Source organism: Anas platyrhynchos, chromosome 1 (assembly GCF_047663525.1).
Source record: "Anas platyrhynchos isolate ZD024472 breed Pekin duck chromosome 1, IASCAAS_PekinDuck_T2T, whole genome shotgun sequence".
Lineage (NCBI taxonomy): Eukaryota > Metazoa > Chordata > Aves > Anseriformes > Anatidae > Anas > Anas platyrhynchos.
Window position 1 is genome coordinate 68,679,750 of NC_092587.1, and position 23,232 is coordinate 68,702,981.

Genomic DNA, 23,232 nt, shown 5'->3' on the forward strand with positions numbered 1-23,232 from the left:
AGGTGAAGTCACGATTTGAAAGAAGAATAGTGCCATCTGCTGATCCCTACGAAAGGCTTTTTCACACATTAAACCGCATGATCGTAACGGGATGTATTAAAAGTTCTGCTCAGCTGCACCGCTGTTGTTATGCTGTACCCTTTCTGAAGACCTGACTCCTTTTAAGCAGTTACCTAGCATCAGGTATCCATGTGCTGTGGTGTGTTTGTTTATGGAAGTATCTGTGCTTTAGCATTGATTGCGTATTTAAACCAGCTGTTCCACAAATTTCTCGCTGTCATGCCCTCTGTGAAGCTCACATCCCCTTCTCCCATTGTGCTTTTCACATCAGCAGCTGGATGTCCTCATATTTGTGCCACATAGCCCCCTCTCCCCTTTTCCTGTGCTGTTGACACCAGCAGACAGTCTGGGAGCCAGCAACCATCAGAAAGAGGAGTGACACTGCAGGTTTCCTCACTCCATCCCGCTGGGAGCTCCCGGTTGGCATCGCTCAGTTTACAAACAAGGCAGTGGCTCCATTCCAGCAGATGACCTGTGCTCTGATCTCCTTTCTCATTACATTCTCATCAGTAACAAAGGGCTGGTGTCTGGACTGTCGCTGCTGCTGCAGGAGGGGAAGCAGAGGCCAGACAGCTTCTCTGCAGCCATGTGGGGTTTTGCTCTGCTGTCAGCTCAGTGCATGGAGGAAACATTGTGCTGTGCTAAAGGTGGATTCATAAATAGTTTATACAGACCTAAATGAACGTCATTTTACAAGCAAAAATAGTTACTGTGTGTGGTTAGAAGTATGTCAGTGGAAGGGTTTTATGTAAAATAATTTGTACTGTTGACTTGGCAAAACATCTTTTAATTGCTTCTCATTTAGGCTGATCACATAAGCAAGCCCTTGAAGGAGAGAAGAAACCCCTAAATCATACATAGAGTTAGAATGAGATTTTTATCTTTTTTGCCTGGTTACTAAGTACACCTAAATCCACACAAATCAGGCTTTGGAGTTAAATATGAAGTCCTATTTGCAACTTGTCTGTTTGTTCTTAACTGGCATGGGCTCATCTGGTTCTCTTTATACACAAAGGATTAGCTAGCCTTTAGAGACAGCTTTTGATTTACATTTTTTTTCTCTGTTTATAAAAAGGCCAACTAAATGTTAATTCCTTTCTTTCCAATTAAGTCCCATCCCCCAAGTTAAACTGAGCTATTAATGTCTTTAAGTGTGAGTATATTACTTTGAGTCTGTATAGAATTAGATCATTAGGCAGTTAGTTATGGCTTAAAGGCATATTCGTATCATGTCAGAGAAATCCCTTCCTGATTGAAAGCATCTCTCCTAAAAAGAAGAACAAAGTGGAACCTCATCGTGTTGCCTTCTTATGCCACCTTGATTTTATTGACAGGAAATCCACCATATATCTTTGATCTATCAGTGAAGATTAAAAGGGCAAGTGGATAATTTTTGAGCATGTTTAATTTGGTGAAGTTATTTCGTTTGGCTGTAATATCAGATAGAATGTTTCTTCTCTCTACAGCCATTTTTGCTTGCAATAAAAGATGAGATGGATACAAATAAACTCATATTCAGATTAAGGGCTGGCTTCATGTTACTGGCAAAATGCCAGTGCTGCACAGTGTGAGCATTACTGTTTTATGTTTCCTGCTCTGTATTAGCATTTTGTTGGGAATTACAGGAATCTGCATTTTGCTAAGAATTTGTTCTTTTAAAAGAACAAATAATTAACTAATTTTTTATTTTTTTTTTTATTCTTTCTGGAGAACTTTGATTCCTTATTTTATTGCTCCCAAATCCCACCAAATGCATTAGGAGCAGCAGAGGTGTATGCAGAGAGAATTGGTCAGTAGATTTATTTATATATATTTTTTTAACTTTAATAGGATAAAAGGGGTGTCTGGGACCACCAGTAACACTCAGACTGAAGCAGTCAGGGAGATAATACATATGTAGGAAGACTAAATGCACATACTTCATCAGCTTTGTTAGAGTACTGTATGGCAAACAATTTGGCTCATTGTCTGTTTCAGTAGGTTAACAAATATGATTACATAAAGCTTGGCAGTGAGATATGTACATGGCTCTTCAACAAGGTAAATGGTAGGAAGTCAAGTGTTTCTTTGTGATCAAAGTGGTCTTACGCGTTTGTTATTCTGAGTCACCTCTTAAAGTTAAGCTGACTGTGGAGGGAGACTTCTAATTAAATATCTTACACTAGGTCACTACTCTTAGCAAACCAGAATACTGAAGTCATCTTTAGCATCTAGACCATTATGGATCAGCCCCACTTAAATCAACAATGAATCTGTGAATGTGAGCGACACACTAAGGCACTGCAGAAGTCTGATGTGGCAAAAAGTGCAAATGTGTGTACCAGGCTGTTTTGCAGACAGGAAGTCATAATCTTTCTGGAGGAAATTAAAAAATAAAATAAATAAAATAAAATAAAAGCAAGTTTGTTTCAACATTTTCAAAGTGAAGATTTAAATTTTGCAAAGTTGAAATGAATTCCCATTCCTATATTTTAATAAAAAATGTTTTAAATTTTGCTGAAACAAAGCTAAAATAAGCCCTTTAAGTTGTCAGAAATTCCCAAACCAGTACCTTTCTGTCATGGTACATAATATTGACAATAAAGTTGTCAATAAAGTGAGAACACTTGAGCTGCCTAGTTTGAAACCCAGTTTCTAGTTTCTCAGGACACTGTTGTTCTTTGTGGAAGACAGCTCTGTGGCAAATTTGCGTGACTGAAAGTGAAGTGTTATCAGCAAACAGATCAGTAATAAATCCTCTGATGAGTAAGATTCCTGGTGAGTTAAACTACCAAAACTTGCTACTGATACACTTTTTCAAATAGATGATTTTCAATGATAAAGGAGAGATTTACATGTTGGTACTGCTTTCCTACACAGCCTTTTAAAAATTCAGAGCAGCCTTTTAACCCATCTGCCAGGAAACATGAAGCTCTGTGTGGTTTTAAGGCACTAATGCCAGCTGATTTGAAAGTAGCTCTCCTTGTGTCCTCCTCTTTGATTTCAACCTATCAATATGTCTCCCTCTTCCTCCTGATCCCTTGTCCTGCTTTTATGTATTCTCTATACTTCTCCATAGTTCTTTAGGTTTCCACACTTGTTACTTTTCTTGCATTCAGATGAACTGCGTTGATGCAAGATCACTACACTGATGCACCCAGTGGTAGCTGGTGGCTAGGTTTTGTATAGGACTTCTCTTCTGCCACTGGTAGGCTTCACCCCTCAGGGTTTGGTACCTGTGTGGTACGCTGTGTGCCAGCTGCCTGGGCAGTGTAGTATACTCTCTGTGCTGCTGCCACCCTAGGCAAAATTTGCATGCTCTGAAATGCATGGTTCAGCATGTACTTGCATGTGCATGCCTCCTGGCAGAGGTACCTTATTACTTGTCTGAAAAGTAATAGATGTCAGTGCTGCAAGTGACTTACCCATCAGATGGTGCTATTTATTTTGAGTTGACTCTGTGGTAATGTAGGACTTGATAGTTAGCTTCACCGTAGCAGCACGTGGTTCTTCAGCGTCAGCAGAGGTAGGAGTGTTACAAGCCTCACCTGTACCAGAGTATGAGTACCAGCAGGCTGCTTGCCAGAGTATGGGCAGTGTGCTCAGAAAGAAGCAATGACTTAAGCATTCACCTGTTCTCTTTTAAATGTGATTTTGATATTTCTATTGTGATGCTTCAGAAAAAGTCCTGCTGCTGGGGTTTCAGTGGGTCATCTTGTCCCACCAAATTCAGCCTACTTAATCTGTTCAGTAATCATAAGGGCTTATTTTGCACTCACTAATGTATCATCATTCATTTCTTACTGGAGTATATTCAGATGAATCACTGAAATTCAACTTTGCAAAGGGATTTAATATCTTTCGTAATATGTGTACAATTAACATTTTAAAATTCAACATTTTAAATAACATGTGTCACATGTGTAACCACAATTGATTTTTTTTTTTCTTAACACCTACAGCCAAAAAGAAAGCATAAGTCAGTGTAGAAATTTGCAATGATTTTGTAGAAATCATTGTCTAGATGGAGTGCCAGTGTAAGCACAAATGCTTCATGATCTGCTTTTTGGTCTCTATGGCTTTGGTTGTCTCTTGTAAATGAGAAGCCAATGCTGCTAAATTTAGACGTGAATTTGAATCCAAGCTTTCCAAGCATAGAAGTGTTTTGACCCTCATCAAAAAGTGGAGATCCTGAGCCAGGTGCTCAGAGTTCGGTATGATGAGATGTTCATGAATCAGAAGCGCAGATGGATGAATCTCTAATTAGAATTGAGAAGCAATCGACATATAATAAGTAGGGTTATTATCTGCATTTTATTTCTTCCTTTTTTTTTTTTTTGTCTAAAGTGCAAGTCAAGAGATGTTCACAACCTAAAAGCCACCAGCTGAAAGGAAAGGAGGTCCTTACTTAGACTAAAACTGTGCTAACCCAGTACTAATCAGTCACCAGATTCAGAAAAGAACTTAAAGATTGATGAGGTTTCTTAGAAAGTCACAGAGCCTTTAGCATCTGGTTCATAGATTGTAGGCCAGAACAGTAACTCTGGACTGAAAACGACTGTTTTATGCAGCCATTGACCTCTTGCTGTGATCAGCTGTACACCTTATATCTCAGCATGGAAATGTTTTTTCTCATTTGTGACAACAAAGGCAAAGTAAGCCTATAGTATAAAATAACCTAGTGTGTCTTTAAGTAAATCCTTGCAGGTCAAGAATGAAGTAGGTTGGAAACAGTCCTCAGGGCTTGCTGGTCTGTCAGCTTGTATCTGTGTTAAGCACAGAAAATCATTTTAACATCACAGAAGACATGTAAAGGATAGTGCTTTGTTTTTCTTGTACATGAATTACTGTTTCTCTCTTCTCTGATCTGCTGCTTTATTGAAGTATCTTCCTATATGTAATCTAGGAGAGGTAGGTGATTTTCACATATAGTGAGTGCATGCTTAGTGTGCCATTTGCATGTCCTGGCTTTGGATGTTGAAGTAGCTTGTTCTTGAGAGAAATCTCAACTCTTCAGTGCTGATGATGAAAGATTTGGGGGTTGTAAGTCCCTAAGGTTAAAGCTGCTTGTCTTGAATGAGTCAAAATGTAAGAATCCAAAGCTGAGTCTTAAAGAAAAATGTTTAATTCTTTTCACAGAGTTCATTAGTGACTAAGTCATGAGGAGGAGGCTAGATGGTTATTTGACTGGTATTAGTGTGAGCACTCTAAATCAGGAGAGATAAAATAATGCAAACCACGAGGACTGATGGAGGAGGAAATAGTGTTAAAATTTGACCAATTTGATTGCAGTGAGGCAATCACTTGATTTTCATAACCTCAGATTTTATCCTTTTCAAAAAGTTCAGAGTATCTATGCCTGCCTTTGGTTTAAGTGAAAGCACTCTGTATACTCAGCCACTAAATATCGTTAGTGTTCTGTCTGCCTGAAGAGTTTCATGAGATCTTCCTGCTCTTTTTCCTACAGCACATGCAAAATACGGCACAAGATACACAGTTGGCTAATTTCCAAATCCCTGTCATAATTTCAGAAAGAACAAACTGAACTTTAAAGACACTTTAACTGCAACTTCAGTGATGAAGATTTTCTAGATTCTAATTTTTGTCTTATTCTGGTTTGCAAGACTCATTGAATTGTTCTTTAAACCTCAGAGTTCAATTTTTTCCCCAGTTGCTTGATTTCTTCCCCAATTTATGCCAGCTCAATTCTAGTATTTAAGAACATATGTGATGCTCTCCGTAGCAATTCTCTGACAGCGCCTCCCACCCCCCAAAAAACAAACAAACAAACAAACAAAAACTTTTATCTTAATATATTTGCATTATGGCTTTAGTGGTATTTAATCATACTGTTCTGCTTAATGTCCATGGTGAAGGACTGAGGTGGACATTAACTTTTAGATGGGGTAGTTTTCATATGTATTTCTGCAACTTGCTGATAATTGTGATGTCACTTCCTAAGCTACATCCTGAAAGAGGCTGAGATATTTTGAAAGGGATAAAATACAGGAGTATACAGTTCCTTTGGCTTTGTTCTAGTGTAACTGAGACTGTCAAGTTGAAAATGTGGGAGGATTAGTTAGTAGGCAGGAGGCAGAATGGTGATTATTGCTTTCAATGGATCTTTTTTTAACTCATGCTGTGTATTTGGCTGCTGTGTTTCATTTCACTGTAGAATCAAAATAGCTTCCTGTGCTAAGCAGGCAGTTGGGTTATTGGAACTGTAAACTCACACGGGTAAGATCACCAGGTATTAATAGATGACATATCCTTCGCAACGTGTGCACCCTGCATCCTGCTCCTGCTGGGCCAGCTGATATTACTACATCTGAAGTTGAGACTGAAGACAGTTGTCACTGTTTTCTTCGCATGAAAGCAAACTATCAGCTTCAAGCTACCAATTTGTGACCATCTGATGTACAAATTGAAGAACAATAATGTAAGACAATTGAGGACAGTCTCTGTAGTACAGAATTGTATTCCTCAGTCTGTGTTATTCAAAGCAGATTTGAGCCCCATTTAGAACTTAATTTTTTCCATCTGATGTGTTTTAAAGAAAAGTAATAATTTTTAAAGTTCTGAGTTTAGCTGGAGTTGTGTCTGCTTCTTAAATAATAAGCCCCAACTGTTTATGGCTGATTCTGTGATCTGCTCTACATCATCAAATAGTTCTTCAGACTGGGATAGTCATGATAGTTTAAGGTTTTTAGGCAGTCAAATCACATGGAAAGTCCCTGGGAATTGGGTGACTGAGTCCCTGAGGCTCTGCTGAGAACATCAAGCATAAGCGTAAGAGTTTCCACACGGTTTCCAAGATGCAAATGGTGGCTCTTTGCCAGGAAGTTCACCCCATGCTCTCACCTCCATCCAGGAGCTGCTAACCCTGGATCCTTCTTGTGGAATGCCTTATGCAGACAGTCACCAAAACTCCTCCACGAGTCCTTTTTTTTTCTGAACTGGGACTTCCCCTGGACCTCGAGGCCAAGCCCAAGTGCATCTCGTTCCAGCTTGCCCTGCACAGTTCTGGTGTCCTGCAGAGCAGTGGTGCTACCAACAGCACAAGCTCTGGGTGACAGTCCCTAGCCCCCTTCCTCTGTGGTTTCTGGGGAGAAATACTTATGTCCCACTGGGGCAGAAGGGAACATGGAAAACTAGGTACTACTTTACACTGGTGCTGGTGGCATTGGTAAATTTAAGTTGCCTTCTGTCAGATATAGACAGTGGGGAATTCTTCCATTGCTTTGGGTTACATCCAGTATGTGAACTCACTCAGATGCAGGCTTCCTAGTTTTGGGTCTCAAATCTTACCAAAACTAATGACCCCACTCCTTGAGATGATTTGTGCATTTGCATCTATCTTTGTCTTTATTTGTTTGCCAACAACTGCAAAATGATTTTCTTTTGTTGCATTTTAAAAATCCAATAAAGCTTGTTTAGGTGACCTGAGAACAAGAAGTGAGTTTCCCTTGAAAATTACAGATGGCACCAAAACTGCTTAGGACTAAAATGTATTCTAAGATATGTTTTGTTTTTTTTTTTTTGTTTGTTTGTTTGTTTTTTAAGTACCCCTGAGTATTCATAATGTCAGGTTGCCTACTACCTATGATATACAAAAGAGTCTCCTGCATATTGTTGCTTTAAAGCAGATGTTGCTGCTAAAGCTCTGATACAGACTTCCCTCTGAGCAGCTGTGGCCCATCAAGAGAGATGCTCACCCAAGCCTAGACACTGGAAAGAGGAGCAATCACTGCAGTGTGATAACAATTATATTAACACTGCAGTGATAACAATTACCATGACCTTGTCCCTCAGCAAGAAGGGAGAATAATTGAGGTGTAAGTCTGAGCTAGAGACTGACAGTGCAATTTTGGATTAAATGTGTTGTTCCTTTGCCCCTTCGGATGTTGTGCACAGCACATGAGGCATGTGAGTAGCGTGTGGAGGTGTGTGCACAGAGGGCCAGTGGCATCCTCAGGCAGTTTGGTGGCTGGTTTCTGGCCAACCACAGAGATCATGTGAGCTTTTTTTTTTTTTTTTTTTTTCCCGGGTAAGGCAAAAGGCCTTAACGCACACTCAGTGCCTGCTGCAGATTAAATGGTATCAGTTTACTAAGATTTCTTAGCATGAATAAAACACTCCAAGAGTGTTCTTGTAAATGTCTGAACAATTTTTCTCAAATGTTGAAATAATTCACTCCAGGCAAATACCTGGCACAGGCCAGTTAGAGTCTGAGCTCTTTGGCTGACAATGTTATCACAAACTGAAAGGTCCTGTAATGGAAGAAGTTAAGTCAGCTTTAGCCATGAGCTCTGTGAATGTTGCCACCTAAAACAGGGGTGCAGGATGGTGCCTGCACCCACTGATGAAGTTTGCTGTAAACATTGAGATGCATTCCACAGATCTTGTAAGAGAAGCAAAGTGTTTCTTCCTCAGACCCTGCCTCTTTCTGAAAGACCCCATATTCATGATTTGCAAAGTCACGACTATGCCGAATAGATTAAATGTTAGAGCCATTTAAAAATGGTGTTGTTTTCTTACTGGTTTTCTGAACAAAGTAGGCTTATGTGATGGTGCCATCTGATGGTTTAAAGCAAATTTGACAGATGGGAAGAAGCACCAAAGATTATTATCTTCCCAGAAATCTTGTTACGACGTATGATGGGATATCAGAGGAAGATCCAAATTAGTGGCCTTTTTTGGTAGCAGCTAACTGGAAGCTTAACACAGAGATGGATTATGGGAGAGAAGTATAAACCTGCTCCTCACTGTGCCCATAGCTCCCAGCATGTCCACCTCCTGCTGACCATGCTCCTGCAGGGCTGTTGTCAAGAAACAGGGTCATCACACTGCAGCAAGTGCCGAGGGGGCACAGAATACAGCCCTACAGTGAGCTCCATTTTACTGGATCTCCTGTCTGCAGAAGTACTACTAAAAATTTCTGCTGGCTGCGCTTTGGTCCTAGGAGCCCCTATGACATGGGGCAGGTGAGTGCTTTGGCTGCAGGTGCACCATGTGTGTTAGTCTCAGCATTTCCTCCTGAGCAGACCAGAGTTCAGCTTAACTGTTACCAGGAAAGGCTCAGTTGTTATGGTGATGCCAGCCCAAATGCCGTGTACCCAGGGTCAGAACTGTAATCCCTATGGCTCACACAAGATTGTTTTATGGTTACACGCTTCTGGGTGCTTTAAAGCATCAACAGTAAAATCAGCGGTCACATTGGAGATTAGGGAACGTTTTCTCTGATCAGTATACTGGGACAAAAAGAAGGTGTTATATTCTGTTATATTTGTTATATATAGGTGCTATATTTGGTATATATTCTATATACCAAAGAATATGCCTGTTTGACAGAGCTTGTGGCATGTTCACCTCCAGACAGAAGTGGAAATGCTATGCTTCACGAGAAAAGATCATCAGAAATCTCCTAATTGTTCACAGGCAAAGAGAAAAACACAAATCTCATGTTAGGACAAGATAAGAATAAAATAAAAATAGGAAGTCTGAGTAAGACAGCAGTTCTGCAGCTTTAAATGCAGAAAAGCAGAATGTCAAAGAATTGTACACATGCTTTTCTTTTCTCCTTAGTCATCCAGTGAAAGGTGGAGTAGTTAAGTTTGTGGCGCCTTTAAAATGATTCATTATTTCCATAGAAGCCAATTCATGTTTACCCTTCAAATCACTCTGTGGACATTAAAATAATGGAGAATTATATTTGCTTTTAATTTTGTTTCCAGACAGCTTGGCCTGGCTGCTCATGATGTGACTTGGAAACTATATCAAATTGTGATTTATTGTTGCTCATAATTGTGTGAAGATTGAAGATACGCTGGATGCTGCTCTTTTCCTTTTTCTCCTCCTGCCTCCCGCATTCTTTCACTTACAGAGTGTTCTCGAGTGTAATGTGGTGAAAGGCCAGCATCTCTGCTTTTAATGCTTTTTCCCTCTACAAGCCACAGCAAATGAATATTTTATTTTTTTAACGTGAAGTTATGTGAAATGATCTATGGTTTGTATTTGATAACTGTTTTATTTTTTCCTTTCTCATATTATTATGTTATTATTATGCTTAAATTTTGACTGTTTTGTGTAGTGTAGTCATGTTAGACATCCTTTACTGTGGGGTGGAAATAGAATAGTATTTTTTTAGTTAAGCTAGATGAGTCCAGTTTCATGTAAAACATATGCAGAATACTAATTGAGGAAAAATTTATTTGCAGTAGAGCATCCATTACATATGAGAACATCAAATTTGCTTCACTGGTGGGTCAACTGATCAACTTATAAACCAAATTTATATATCAGGTCTTGTGAATAAAGGATTCTGTTATTTTTACTTTTTTTTTTTTTTTTTGCACAATTTTATCTGCTTTTTCCCCTAGTGAGTAAAAAACTATTCTCAGATTTTTTTTTTTTTTTTTTTTTTTTTTTGCATAATATAATATAATGGAAGAAAATAAATGGGATTTTGCAAAATGTAATATAAAAGCATACAGAAAGTTATGCAAATTTTGAAAGTTTTTGTTCCAGCCATGTTATGGAATCCAAAATGAATTATTCAAGTCTGAAAATGCCAAGTGATCATTAAAATTTACCAGAACATTGTTTTCCTATTGCACTTAAGAGTGTTCCTAGAAGATAAAAATTCCCTGCTCTGACAAAAATTGTCAGTGTGACAGTAGGACATGCTGCCTGTGATTTGGTATTGTAAGTTGGCGGCAGTATGGGCACTTCTTACAAGTTCCCCGTAAGCCCTCACCTATGCAAGCATGGATGATTTCAGCTGGTGCTAGGAAGTGTGTGGGTCTGTCCCTGCTCTGTAATGCTTTCTACCATCATATTGCCACCTTTTTTTTTTTTTTTTTTTTTTATCCATGTGACTTTTTTAGGACAGAACCCCTTTCTTTTATTTCTGTACCTAAAATGAAGCCTGAATACAGACAAGAAGTGGGAATCCATTGGGATTCCCAGGTGGTATCACAGCCTCAAATACCCACCTGAATGCCAGTTTAAAAATAGAAGGAAAAATAAAATAAAATAAAATATAGAAATAATAAAAATAATAAAATAATAAAAACAATGCCAACTGTTTTACAGCATTGTAAGGAACATATTTTATTCATTAACTTAGTTATCAAAGAGCATGGTTGATGTGGTCTTACTTTTGTTTCTTGTCTGTTCAATTTCTTGTTCTCATGCCCTAGAACTCTTTGGTTTTAGTCACTGCATGACATCGCTTAAATCAGAGTGAGAATGAAGTCACAAAGTGAGCAGTAACCCAGCCTTCTCCAAAATTCTTGTGAGGAAACTGAATTCACAATTATTAGCATAGATTGATAAATGAATACTCACCAGTGTGAAATTAAAATTCACCTTAGCATGGGTGTTTGCTTTTGGTTGGTCAGTTTGTTCTATTTTTATCAAGTTAGAGGGTTGTTTGTTTTTTGTTGCTTGCAAACATTATTCATGCCTGTATTCCCAAATATCCGGTCTTTGTGTTTAGATGAGTAAAGTGGTTTGGAAAGAATCCAGATCAGTTCATGCAGAGGCTATGCACATTAATAGAAAACCACATATCAAATCTGAGCATGTGTTTTTTATGCACTTTTACCCTTAAAAAAGACTGTACATATATCTGTACATGGGTGTATATGCATATAGACTATGATGTCAATCTAAAATTGTCAGCAATTTACTGTTTTATATTAGAGAATCAAAAAATACAGTTTTAAAAAAATTTTCATGCATTCATTTTATAATAGTTTTGAGGAAATAGTCATTTAAGTATCTGTATTTTTTCTAGTCGGAGTAGTCTGATAGTATTCAATGTTCATTCTGAAATGGATGAAATATTCAAACTGCCAGGAAATCAACCAACCAAACAACAACAACAACAGTAACAAACATTTTCCTATATAGAGATTCAATTCAATTACATTTTAGCATACAAACTATAAATTTAGCATATGTTGTTAATGTGTTAATGTACTGAAACTGGTGAAAGAGAGAAGTCCTTCCTGCTTTTTTCTTCAAACTGAATTTAAGCATGTTCTTTTCTCCTTTAAAATATGCTGTAAGGCTTGAGTGTGTTAGTATTACAAGTAGTTCAAACAAGACTGTACTACAATATATGATATTTATATTATAATAATTGTACAATATATACAATTATATACAATTATATATATTATATTAATTATACATCATATTATTTTATTATATTTTAATTTTTATATTCTTATATTTACATTTTTATATTTTATTATTATAATATTTATTATACTAATAATCATATGTAAACTATATATATTAATTATTATATATAAATAAATGTATTACATATTATATTAATTATAATAATTATATATAACAATATAATATATATATATAACAATGTATAACTTATTTTCCCTGTCAGGGGTATGGGCAACAGCAGTGTTGCTGTTTGTAAGGTGCCTAACCTGATCTGAGTGCTGGCTGTCCTTGGCAGTGAGATGCTGACACAGCCCAGGGCAGGAGGAGACCCAGAGCGTAGCATCCCTGTTCAGGGGCCCTGTGGCCCCTGCACCAGCTCCTCACGTAACATAGCAGATCCCATTGCTGGAGCTGGGCAAGCCTGATGGGTCACGGATTCAAGGCCTCCCCATGTATCAAGAGGCCACGTGGCAGAAATACACCATTGAGAAGAGCAAGGCTCTCCCTTGCCCCACTTGGTGCTTATCAACAAGAACAATGCTGGCTGCTTTGCAAAATATTATTACTGCAGCACAAAATCTGGGCCTCTGCATATGGCCCGCTGAGTCAGACGTGTTTACTTCATTGAAGTATTAATCTCTATCTCTGATCAGCAGTCAACAACTCCTGGCTCCAGGCTTAATAGAATTTCAAGCTGTAGATTATGCATTTTTGCTGAAAGTATGAGGCTTCTATCGCACTTTGAATGATGTATTCTCCCTCTCACCCCTTTGGTCTGTTTTACATGGTGGAGGGTAAGATAGATAATTAATTCCTCCTATTCCAAGCCTTGACTTTTAATTTAAGAATTTTCTTTAGCATCTGCCAGAATCTTCAGCATGGACTCCTGAGAGATTAAGCAATGAAGAGAGCCATTAAATTAACTTCAGACATTTTTTTTTTTTTTCAGTAGGATGAAGAAGCACTTCAGTATATCAAGTAGTTTCTTTTCTTTGTCATGATAGCAAATTAAAATCAACCAGAAATGTGGGGAAGAAGCTGTTTTTTTCTGATTGTATGACAGGATGGGGAATGTGGAGTCCAGTTTTCTGATACTGCCTTTGTGTGAACAAGAAGTAGGACATGAGGACTGGATCAGTGGAGTGAAACAGCTATTGCCAAGGACATGATACCCACACTATGTGATTGGGAAGGTAGAGTGGGGAGATTTAGCTACACCTAGCTAATATATCAATTTCCTTAGACTTGCTCTGCTATTGCTCTGCTATTGCTTGTAAAGCCTTTCATGAGAGTGAAGCTATTTAAAGGTCTGTTTTGCTGTTCTTTGATGTACTGTGAGGTCCATAAATGATGTCACTGGTGAGTCATTCCTGGCCTGGACTCTGATCACTCTCCTGCTAAGCAGTCTGCCCAATTCTCCATGCTATGTACCTGCTACTCCAAGAAGCCCATATGCTCTTTTCACAGACATAACTTCCCCATTTGGAAAACTGCGTATCATAGATTTCACTAAGATATACACAAAACCAAATGAGTACAAAATTGTCTGGAATGGAATCTCAGGCAAACTGCACATATGTCTACTGAAAAGCCCCAAACAGTAGGACTGGGTTTATGTTTCAGAAGCACAGCGAAGGAAAAATGTTTGGTTTTGAAGTGTTTTGAATCAGTGTCTCCACATATAATTTATGGTGATTTATAGTGCACCAGCTAGTGAGGCTGAAATGTTGTATTCACGGTTCAGAACCAACAAACAATGTGCCTGATGCCTTCCTATTTATTCTGCTTCTGTACAGATTCAGTCTCCCTCCTAGCAGATTTTAAAAATCCTCATTCTTCTGAAATTGTACCATATAATTGTCAATTCACGGATTTGACACCTATTGTGCTTTTGGCAATGGACTGTTTCTTTCAGTGGTAATGTATTGCCCTACTGGGTTTCAGGAAGGATGGCAATTAGAGCTGCTGAACGTTGGGAAATCTGGAGAAGTTCAAAGATGCAGTTATGAATCAAGCATCTTGTGCATGTGCTGGAAACCCAGTGCTCCAGCTGTGTTTGATTCCCTACATGCATGATGTATGGCCTGGTTACATGTACGAAGGCAGTTTACCTGGACCACAGTTGGTTTGCAGTGTGTAATGTGCAGAACAATTATGTACATGTATTGAGTAATGTGTGCAAGATATGTCAGTGGTGCAAACTGCTTCTTGGTATTATTTCTGCTTACACATCGCTTTGGTTAATAATTCTTTTTAAATGATATATGTGAAGTAGGTATATATTTCAAACCCAAGGGAGACTAAGGACCACCTGAACTGGTCATACAAGCCTGTAGAGTAATTATTCTCATTACTTCTGTCTGAATTAAAAAAAAAAAAAAAAAAAAAAAAAAAAAAGGAAAGTCCGCTTCTTGCTCTATTCTCGCTCTATTTTGATTTTGGTATAGCTACCCAACACACACTTGGTTGGAGAATAATGTTGTGACCACTACACCAGAATGCTATATTTTAACATCATGGAAATATTTTTAAAATCTCAGAATATTCTTGGGATTCATTTACTTCATCTAAGCATAATCACTGAACATAAATTACTTGTCCTAGATCCCTCTGTGGACAGTAGAAAAGCATCTTTCAAGAGGGACTACTCCCATCCTAAGCTACGTCTCCAAAATTATTTGTGCAAACAGCCCCTGGCCATTGACTATGTATCTGTAGGGATCCTGAACAATTCATTCAGATGGATTAAGTAAGCTGCAGATACTGAAAGCTGATAAATCAGATATGATGAAATTCTAAACTCATCGCAGACTGTAAGTGTTATGTCTGATGCTCGATCTATTCAGTATAATTTATTTAAAGAATTATTTCATGCATTTAATTTTCCATTCTGTTTGTAATGGATTTAATAAAAGTTGCTAACAGAGTTCACCATTACCTCTGATACTACTCAGGAGGTTGCTCATTTCTGTTGCTGTACTATTTTTGTTTTCTTCAGTCTTCTGGTACCAGTATCACCGTGGATATCGCTGTCATGGGAGAAGCACATGGGCTCATTACAGACCTTCTAGCAGACCCTTCATTGCCTCCCAACGTGTGCACTTCGCTGAGAACAGTGAGCAACCTGCTTAATACCCAGTTAACCTTCCAGGCCATCCACAAACCAAGGGTGAACCCTTTGGTGTCCTTCAGTGAGAACTACACTTGCTCTGACTCAGAGGAATGTCCAGAGAAAGGAGAAAAACTAGCTATTCCTAAGGTAAGTACTGGACAGTAACTGATCTTTCGTTATGGGAGAGCAGTAGATTAATGGAAGATCTCTCTGGAATTTTTGCTTGTTTGCTTTAGATTATCATTTTATGCACTAATCATACTCTCCAATATATGAACAGTTGAACAGACTGTGGTTTTCATAGCAAGACAATCCCTGTGTATCTTTCAACTCATGGCCAGCTAAGCTTTGTTTCAGGCATCTTTAGAAGATGGTATTTGACAAAAGATAATTCACACAGATGATGTGTGTGTTTTTCTCATGGGTGTTGGTTGGAGCTTAAGTGAGAGAAAAATAATCAGGAGCAGAACAAGCAAAAGCCTTTCAGCATCCAAATCACAAGTCTTCCTCATTAATTCTTGCACAGAAATTCCCCTCACACTCAAAATATTTGAGCCGCTGCATGTGGGGTGACAATCCTACTCAATGTATAAAGCAGTAATTTAAGGGACCTTTTTGCCCACTGTGAAGGTTGGAATTTTACATTTTTGTACAAATTTCAGCCTTTTCTTCCTTCCCTTCACTAGGGGTGCAAAACGTGTATAAATCAATAAAAAGATTGCTAATTATGACCTCCATGGGCTTTGGACCAAGTTCAAAATGATATACCAAACAAACAAACAAAAAAGATCACAATACTTAGTATGACAGATATTGTGACCTCATAAGAAATAATCTTGAGACAAAAAAGAATACTGAACGGGAAAAATATATATATTACTGCTTTGACAGATGGCTTTAGGAATGCTCAGGAATTCAACAGGGATATTAACGTTGTTAACCATCCACATTTAGGAAGTTAGGAGCTAGAAAGAATATATCAGCTTTGAAGAAGTTTGTATTGCATGTTCATTGCTAATTAGCTGTCCTGCGAAGCCTACATTTCACTTTCCAAACCAAACTGAAATACTTTTTTCATTTGATTTCACATGTACAATTAAATGTAAGTATATTGCATAGTAAATGCTTTTAACATTTGATGGTTCAAATGTCGCAGACAGCATTCATTTTAGCATTTCTTGGCATCTGAATTGCAACACTTGTGATTCTTTTTGAAATATATTTTAATGATGAAAATTATTACTCTTCTTGCCTGTGTAGCAACTGTATATAAGTGGATGTTCACAGGTTTTGAAGCACATGTTCCAGTTAAGTTTAGTGTACATGTTTGCAATGGCTATACTTTAGTCTGTAAGGAGAAAAAATACATGGAAGAACACTGCCATCACATGAGCAAACAGTGAACACATACCAGTTTGTAGTTGCATAACTCTCAGTGAAAAGAGAAATGAAGGATGAAGAAATGAGTTAATGCTACAGAGGAGTAATTTGACTGAAGAATTCACTGACCTGAATGCATTATGGTTCACAAAACTAATGTTTGCAGTCCTTTATTTATGTGTCTAAATATAGATTTAGGGTCTTTACCTTAATCATCTGACACTGAGTATTTTGGATATGGAGTTAACATGTTAACATATTTATTTGTATGCTTGAGCTTCAGACCCACATGTATCTTCCATTTTATCTCTTAACCCTCTTGCAGAGTCAAAGCACTCTATTGCAGAGACATTTATTTTGGTTCTTAACTATAAAAATGACATAATAATTACAAGAAAAATATCTTACAAATTCACGGCAGAATCCTCCACAAAGACTCTTTATCATCACCCCTTATTATCTGTCTGTCTTGAAAGCTTTGGAAAAACGATACAAGTCCTATTACTGGAGAAAAGAAAGAATCAGATGAAAGAAAAATGTAAGGTGGCCAAGAAAAATCTTCTGTAAAGTGTTGCTTTTTATAAGTTTTTCAAAATGTCAGGTCATGAAAGTTTTATTATAAACTGGGGAGATATAGCAGGAAAAAAAAAAAAAAAAAAGTAGACACTTCCCTATCTTATTTTTCTTACAGCCTTTCTTGCCTTGCCTCTTTGATGTCTGAACATTCATGACATTTTAAATCACAGAACAGTTGAGGTTGGAAGTACCTCTGGAGATCATCTAGTCCAATTCTCCAGCTCAAGCAGTTTGAACCTGGAGCAAGTTCTCTAGAATAAACCTAGTTCAAGTTGCTTAGGACTATGTTCAACTGGGTTTTGAATATCTCCATGCATGTAGAATCTACAACCTCTCTGGGGATCGCTTCCAGTGTTCGATCATCCTCACAGTAATTTATTTATTTTTTTACATTTAAATGGATTTTCCTGTATTTTTTGTGTCCACTGCCTATTATTCAATCAGTGGATACCACTTCAGAAAGCCTTGCTCCATCTTCCTTCCTCTCCTTGCATTTAGGTATTTATTCACATTGGTAATATCTCCCTTAAGATTTCTGTTCTCCAGGCTGAACTATCATGGCTCTCTCAGCCTATCTGATGCTTCAATCTCTCACTTATCTTTGTGGCCCTGATGACATGCCTTTGGCCACATCATTTCTAAAATTTCCAAAGAACACTGTCAAAACTGGCTGACTCCAGTGACCTCCAAGTGGTGAACATCTATGGCTATGGGGCTGTGGATGCATAGCTTTTCTGTAACATAAAATAGGGAGGAAGGTCCAGACTCTCCAAGTGTTGAAAGCACCAGCCTGTGGTGATTTCAGTGGGAGGCAGGCACTGTAATACCTGGGCAAATGCAGACCAAAGGTACCTCGCCAGGTATCATCAGGCAGAATTAATCAAATGCTAGCAACATTTTTCTTCTGCATATTTAATGTTTTTATAAGCCTATATAAACTCTAAGCAACTGATTTTTCTCTAGCGCTTACGGAGAAGTTTGCCTCCAGGACTGCTGAGACGAGTGTCCTCCACTTGGACCACAACAACATCAGCCACAGGTTTGCCTACACTGGAACCAGCCCCAGTGAGAAGAGATCGCAGTGCCAGCATCAAACCTCATGAATCATCTTCATCCAGGTTACAGATTACTTCATCTCTCTTTTACAACTGTCTTTGGGCATATTTTTTTTTTAGTTCTGTGCAATGATGTCCGTCATTTAAAAGTGCTGACTCCAAACTATGGAGTTAGAACAGCTCTGTACTGTAGAAAAAGAACTGCATAAGAACAACTTCCACACATCTCCATGAGTTGGGTTACCGAAGAAGTGGCTAAGTGGCTTTCTCAGTTTTAGTCAGATCATTTCCAGTTTGCTTCCTATTACTGGGAAGCAAAACGGAAAAAAAAAACAAACAAAAAAAAAAAAAACACCTATTTAAGCTAGAAAAGTGCAGAATTACATAATAAAATTGGAAACAATGAAAGGTTATGTGGTTAAAGTCCTCTTGATATGCAGATTGAGGTTTCCTCCATGGATATTGCTTAGCCAAGAGATAAATCTAACAGGTAATCCAAGTGCTGAACATCACTTTTAAGAAAACACCTAATGATGTGTCCCTGTCAGTAAACCAGTTGATCTCCATCCTCTATAAACAGTAACTTCCAGAACACAAACCCTGATTTAGGGTAGAACTTCCTAAAATATGCAGTTCAGTGCTTTTTTCTCCATACAAATAGTGTCATAAGACCCTACATCACTGTACAAACCCTGCATCTCATGTACATACTTAATTCCAGAATATCATGAGTGCTTAGGGCTTCCTAAATGAACTCATGTAATATAACACCAGCACTGGATGGTAAATAAAAAACATTGAATTAGATAAGTCAAAAAGTGATTTAACAGAAAGAAGGGGGTTTAATCTCTAAGTAGATTTGTTATCATTGCTTTATTTATTTATTTATTTTAAAGTGTAATCTAGGAATAAAATTACAAAGGGAGAGTTACTACCAGAAGATGAAAGCAAAGCTGAAAATGAAAAGGGCAACATCAAGGTTTCCTGCAAGAGCAGGTGCCACATTCCCTAATTTTAAAGCAGCATTTAGCTTCTGGTATTCAGATTGAGATTTTACCATTGTATTGCAACTTTGATATAGAAACAAACTTAAAAGCTAAAGTCATAACTCATGTTTCTGTCAATATGCACAAGACTTCAAATGTTGTTGTTCCACCAGTAGATAATGTTTGAAAATATTCTTAAACCCAACTGTATAATCAAGTTAAAAAGTATTTCCTTATTTTCCACAAGAAGCAAATAAATACAGCTATTTTATAGGGATGCAAACTATCTTCTTCTATTTATGATTTATTCACTAGTTTATTTAAGATGCCTCGTATTTTCAAGGGTTCTGTAAGCAGATGCTGATACTGAGAGAATCAAAACTACAAAGTAATACTTAATAAAGCCTTGAAATGGATTGCAGCAAAATCTCTGGAGGGAATGTACATTAATTGTTTGTCTTGCCAGAAAAAGTTCTGGATTCAATAATGACACGTACTTCATAAGGATATACTGCATTGTAGAAACAGCATTGTAGAAACAGCATTTACTGCATTGTAGAAACAGCAGTAGATCCACAAAGAGGTTTACATGGGCCAAGTTAATGCCTAATTCATGTGCTCAAACCGAAAATTTAGTTCCAGGTTGCTAAAGCATGTCTCTGAAAGTATTCCAGAGTTACCCATAAGCACAATAGTCCTCACTTTTCTGAAACCACGGGTTTTTAGCTAATGGCTATAGTTCCTCATGACTGACTATCTAAATTAGATATTTCCTACGTCCACTCATTCTCTTTTTCTAAGAGCCTAATACAGGAACTAGTACTATAAAATACATAAGCCTCTCATGAGTTTGAAAGAGAGAAGTTGAGCCTGCTTACAGCTGGTAGCAGAGTGGTTTAGTGCATTTGTGGAGAACTACTCTAACCGAGTTGCCTGAGGTGATTTAGACAAAGGTTCCTCACATTTTTGGACTTCCATGCTCCTTCCTTCCCTCCTTCCTTCCCTCCTTCCTTCCCTCCTTCCTTCTCCCCCCTTTTTTTCTGCAATTCAAAATCTGGAGCCAGTAGTGGAGAATACAAAAGGACCTGAAAAGGCCCAACATCCTCAGTGTTTGCTGTTGGATAGCTTGGGTGAATATACCCCTAGAGCACTGTTTTTCTTATACAGGGAGCCTAGGTGCTCAAGGCAGTCTGCAGAGTACACTTGAATGTCTGGTGCAAGAAAAATACATGGCTAGCCAAACTTCCCTTTGCAAGGAGTCCCATGTATCTAAGTAAAAGTAAATATAAAGAAGCTATAACCAAATGGAAATATTCTTCAGTTACCCGTCTGTGGTTCCCAGAGTGTATTTGATTTGTACTCTTGTTCCCAGACTCTCATGTAGTATGTAAGCATCCTAAGATGGAAATCCAAGGGGGAAGGAGAGCTATTAAATATTATTGTTGGTCCTTTTCTACAGTTGTTATATAACTACGCTTGATGAGCCAATGAAGTAGGCTATCAATTCTTCCTACATTTAATGTCGCCAATTGTATAATTATAGCTCTGTCAAGCCTTCCAGCCTACTGTTTGCAGTAGGAGAAACAAAGAATTCTAGAAAGGGGAAAAAATTGAAGCCCATAAGTAAGTCTAGTTTTAAAAATTCTGGCAGACTAATACATATTTGCTTTCAAGGAAAATAATTTTGAACTGAAGGGGAAAAAAATCTTGATTATCTGCCACTTCCTCTGTACCAAATTCAAGCATGCCATAGAACACAGAAAAAGGATCTTTTCATCACTTGAAAGGGATAAGAGGGGGAATAACAGTAGAGTTGATCTGTGGTAGACTCTGCGTTTAGCAAATCTGTAACTTATTCCCCATAGTCTGGAAAATCACCCATAGGTTTTAATAGTCACAGATTTCCAAAAATCACCCTTAAAAATCACCGAACAGCCTTAGGAGTTGGACTCAATGATCCTTATTTGTCCCTTCCTACTCGGGATATTCTATGATTCTGAGAAATCTCTGTCTAAGATTAGGAGTCTTGTCTTCCTGTATCCTTTTGTCACTAAAATGTTAAGACACGGTGCTCTTATAGTTTCTAATGATTCAGGAAAAATAATAAAGCTTCCATATTCCTGTCATCAATCATATCTATATACTCAGTAGATTTCCCTTAAGAAATCAAATAATGGGTTTGGGGTGTTTTTTTGTTTGTGTTTGTTTTTGTTTTTCTTTATGGTGAACCAGTATTTAATATTCTTTCTACCAACTGACAACACCTCACTCCCTCAAAAAAAAAATAATTTTCAAAAGACAACAAACATTTTTGTAGACAGTGCTTGCTCTTCCAAAACAGTGAAGTGTTAGTAAGTTAAGATAATGTTACATACTTTTCTTCTTTCAGAACATGTTTTTTTTTGAAGTTTGGCTAGGACTAAGCTGTTTTAAAAGGCTGTATTCTGCCTTGTATGCCTTCTTATCACTTGATGAGGGAAGGATGCAAGACTGTGAAGAAAAAAGTGGAGACTTAGAGGCCTAGTGGATCTGTGCAGAGAAGTGTTTGGCCTCATGATAAAACCCAGTGCTGCATCATTTCAAGAAGCTGACATTTGATGAGTGCCATTCCATAAACAATGATCGATACAATTCTCTTACTTTACAAAACTATTTTGGCCCTTCCGGTATAAACCTTAAGGCTGAAACCACGCACCCATTTTGTATATAGAACCAACATTTGTTCATCATTGCCACACCCCTTATTACTTCAGAGAGTTTAGCTTGGATCCATGACGAATGTCTGCAGGGTCTGTTGGCAGGGTTTTTTTTTATTTGCACCATGTGCTTAAACTGGTGACAGCATAAAGTGCTTCACCCAGCAACAAGGCACACCACCAGTGGCATCAGTGCAAGGCTCTGCTGAGCCTCTTCTGGCTTCCTGAGGAGCTCTTCTAGTGCCCGAAGGGTTAATGGGTATCTGTCTTCACAGTTGCAGTAGAGACATCGAGGAGACTGATTTTTCATTTATACTGAGAACTTCTGGTACTTCTGGTTGTTCTAAGAAGGCATTAAAAGAGAGTATAAATTTAACATATTTCAAGTCTACTTTTAAGTGTCTTTGTACTGTCAGAACAATATGCCAAAGACATCTTTGTATAAATAATATGAATAGGGCTAAGCATTGAAGGAAGTCCAGCTTTGGAGTGTCTACATTGTAAACATTTTTTTCTGAATACTCCTCACAAATAGCAATTCAGCCAGCAGATAGATGCTGGTTTCGTCCTCAACAATATTTTGCCATCTCAGTACCACATAGTTCTTGCTGTGGCTTCTAATTTCTTCAGATTTTCCCTCTAGGCTTTTCCTATGTCAAACAACACTTGTTTGCACTCTCATTTTACAGCACTGATTCCTGGAACAGCTCCCTTCTGATGACAATCACAAAGAGCCGCTCCTTCTCTACATCTTATGCCATGTCTCCTACCAACCACCTGAATGCCAAAAAACAGAGCCGGCAAGGTGAGTGGGTACCCATGACTTTGTCAGGCTCACTTAGCTCCCAAGGAACTTGGTGATTAGCACATGAAACTGCTTTTGGTCTCTGTGTCCCTTCTTGTTTTTCCATCAGTATGAGTAATTTACTTTATTTAAAAAAGTAGTGACTTAAAATACTGTAACTCACAGTGATGCTATTGTAAATGTTTTGACATTTATGATTTCTAGAGGTTAGTCATGACATGATGTGGAAAGTGTTATACTAAAGCTTGTTGTGATTTATATCCATGCAATTCCAGTGACTGCAATGGGGCTGAGAAAAGAGTTTTTCTATAACATATGTTAAATTAAATGCCTTTGTATTGGCTCTCTGAGATTTCCTACATAAGCCCATTTGGAGCTGAAGGCAGCACAT

At 37.9% G+C, this 23,232-nt stretch overlaps 1 protein-coding gene across 8 annotated transcripts in view; it reads left to right on the plus strand.

The window, feature by feature from the left end:
* PDE3A (phosphodiesterase 3A) overlaps positions 1-23,232 on the plus strand; it is a 264,734-nt gene that overhangs the window by 199,346 nt on the left and 42,156 nt on the right. For all 8 annotated transcript variants that reach the window (XM_072040693.1, XM_027458268.3, XM_072040690.1 and 5 more), the window contains 3 exons: positions 15,230-15,490; positions 18,263-18,417; positions 22,726-22,841. In XM_072040693.1, the coding sequence (XP_071896794.1) occupies positions 15,230-15,490; positions 18,263-18,417; positions 22,726-22,841 (532 nt within the window). The remainder of the gene's footprint in view (positions 1-15,229; positions 15,491-18,262; positions 18,418-22,725; positions 22,842-23,232) is intronic.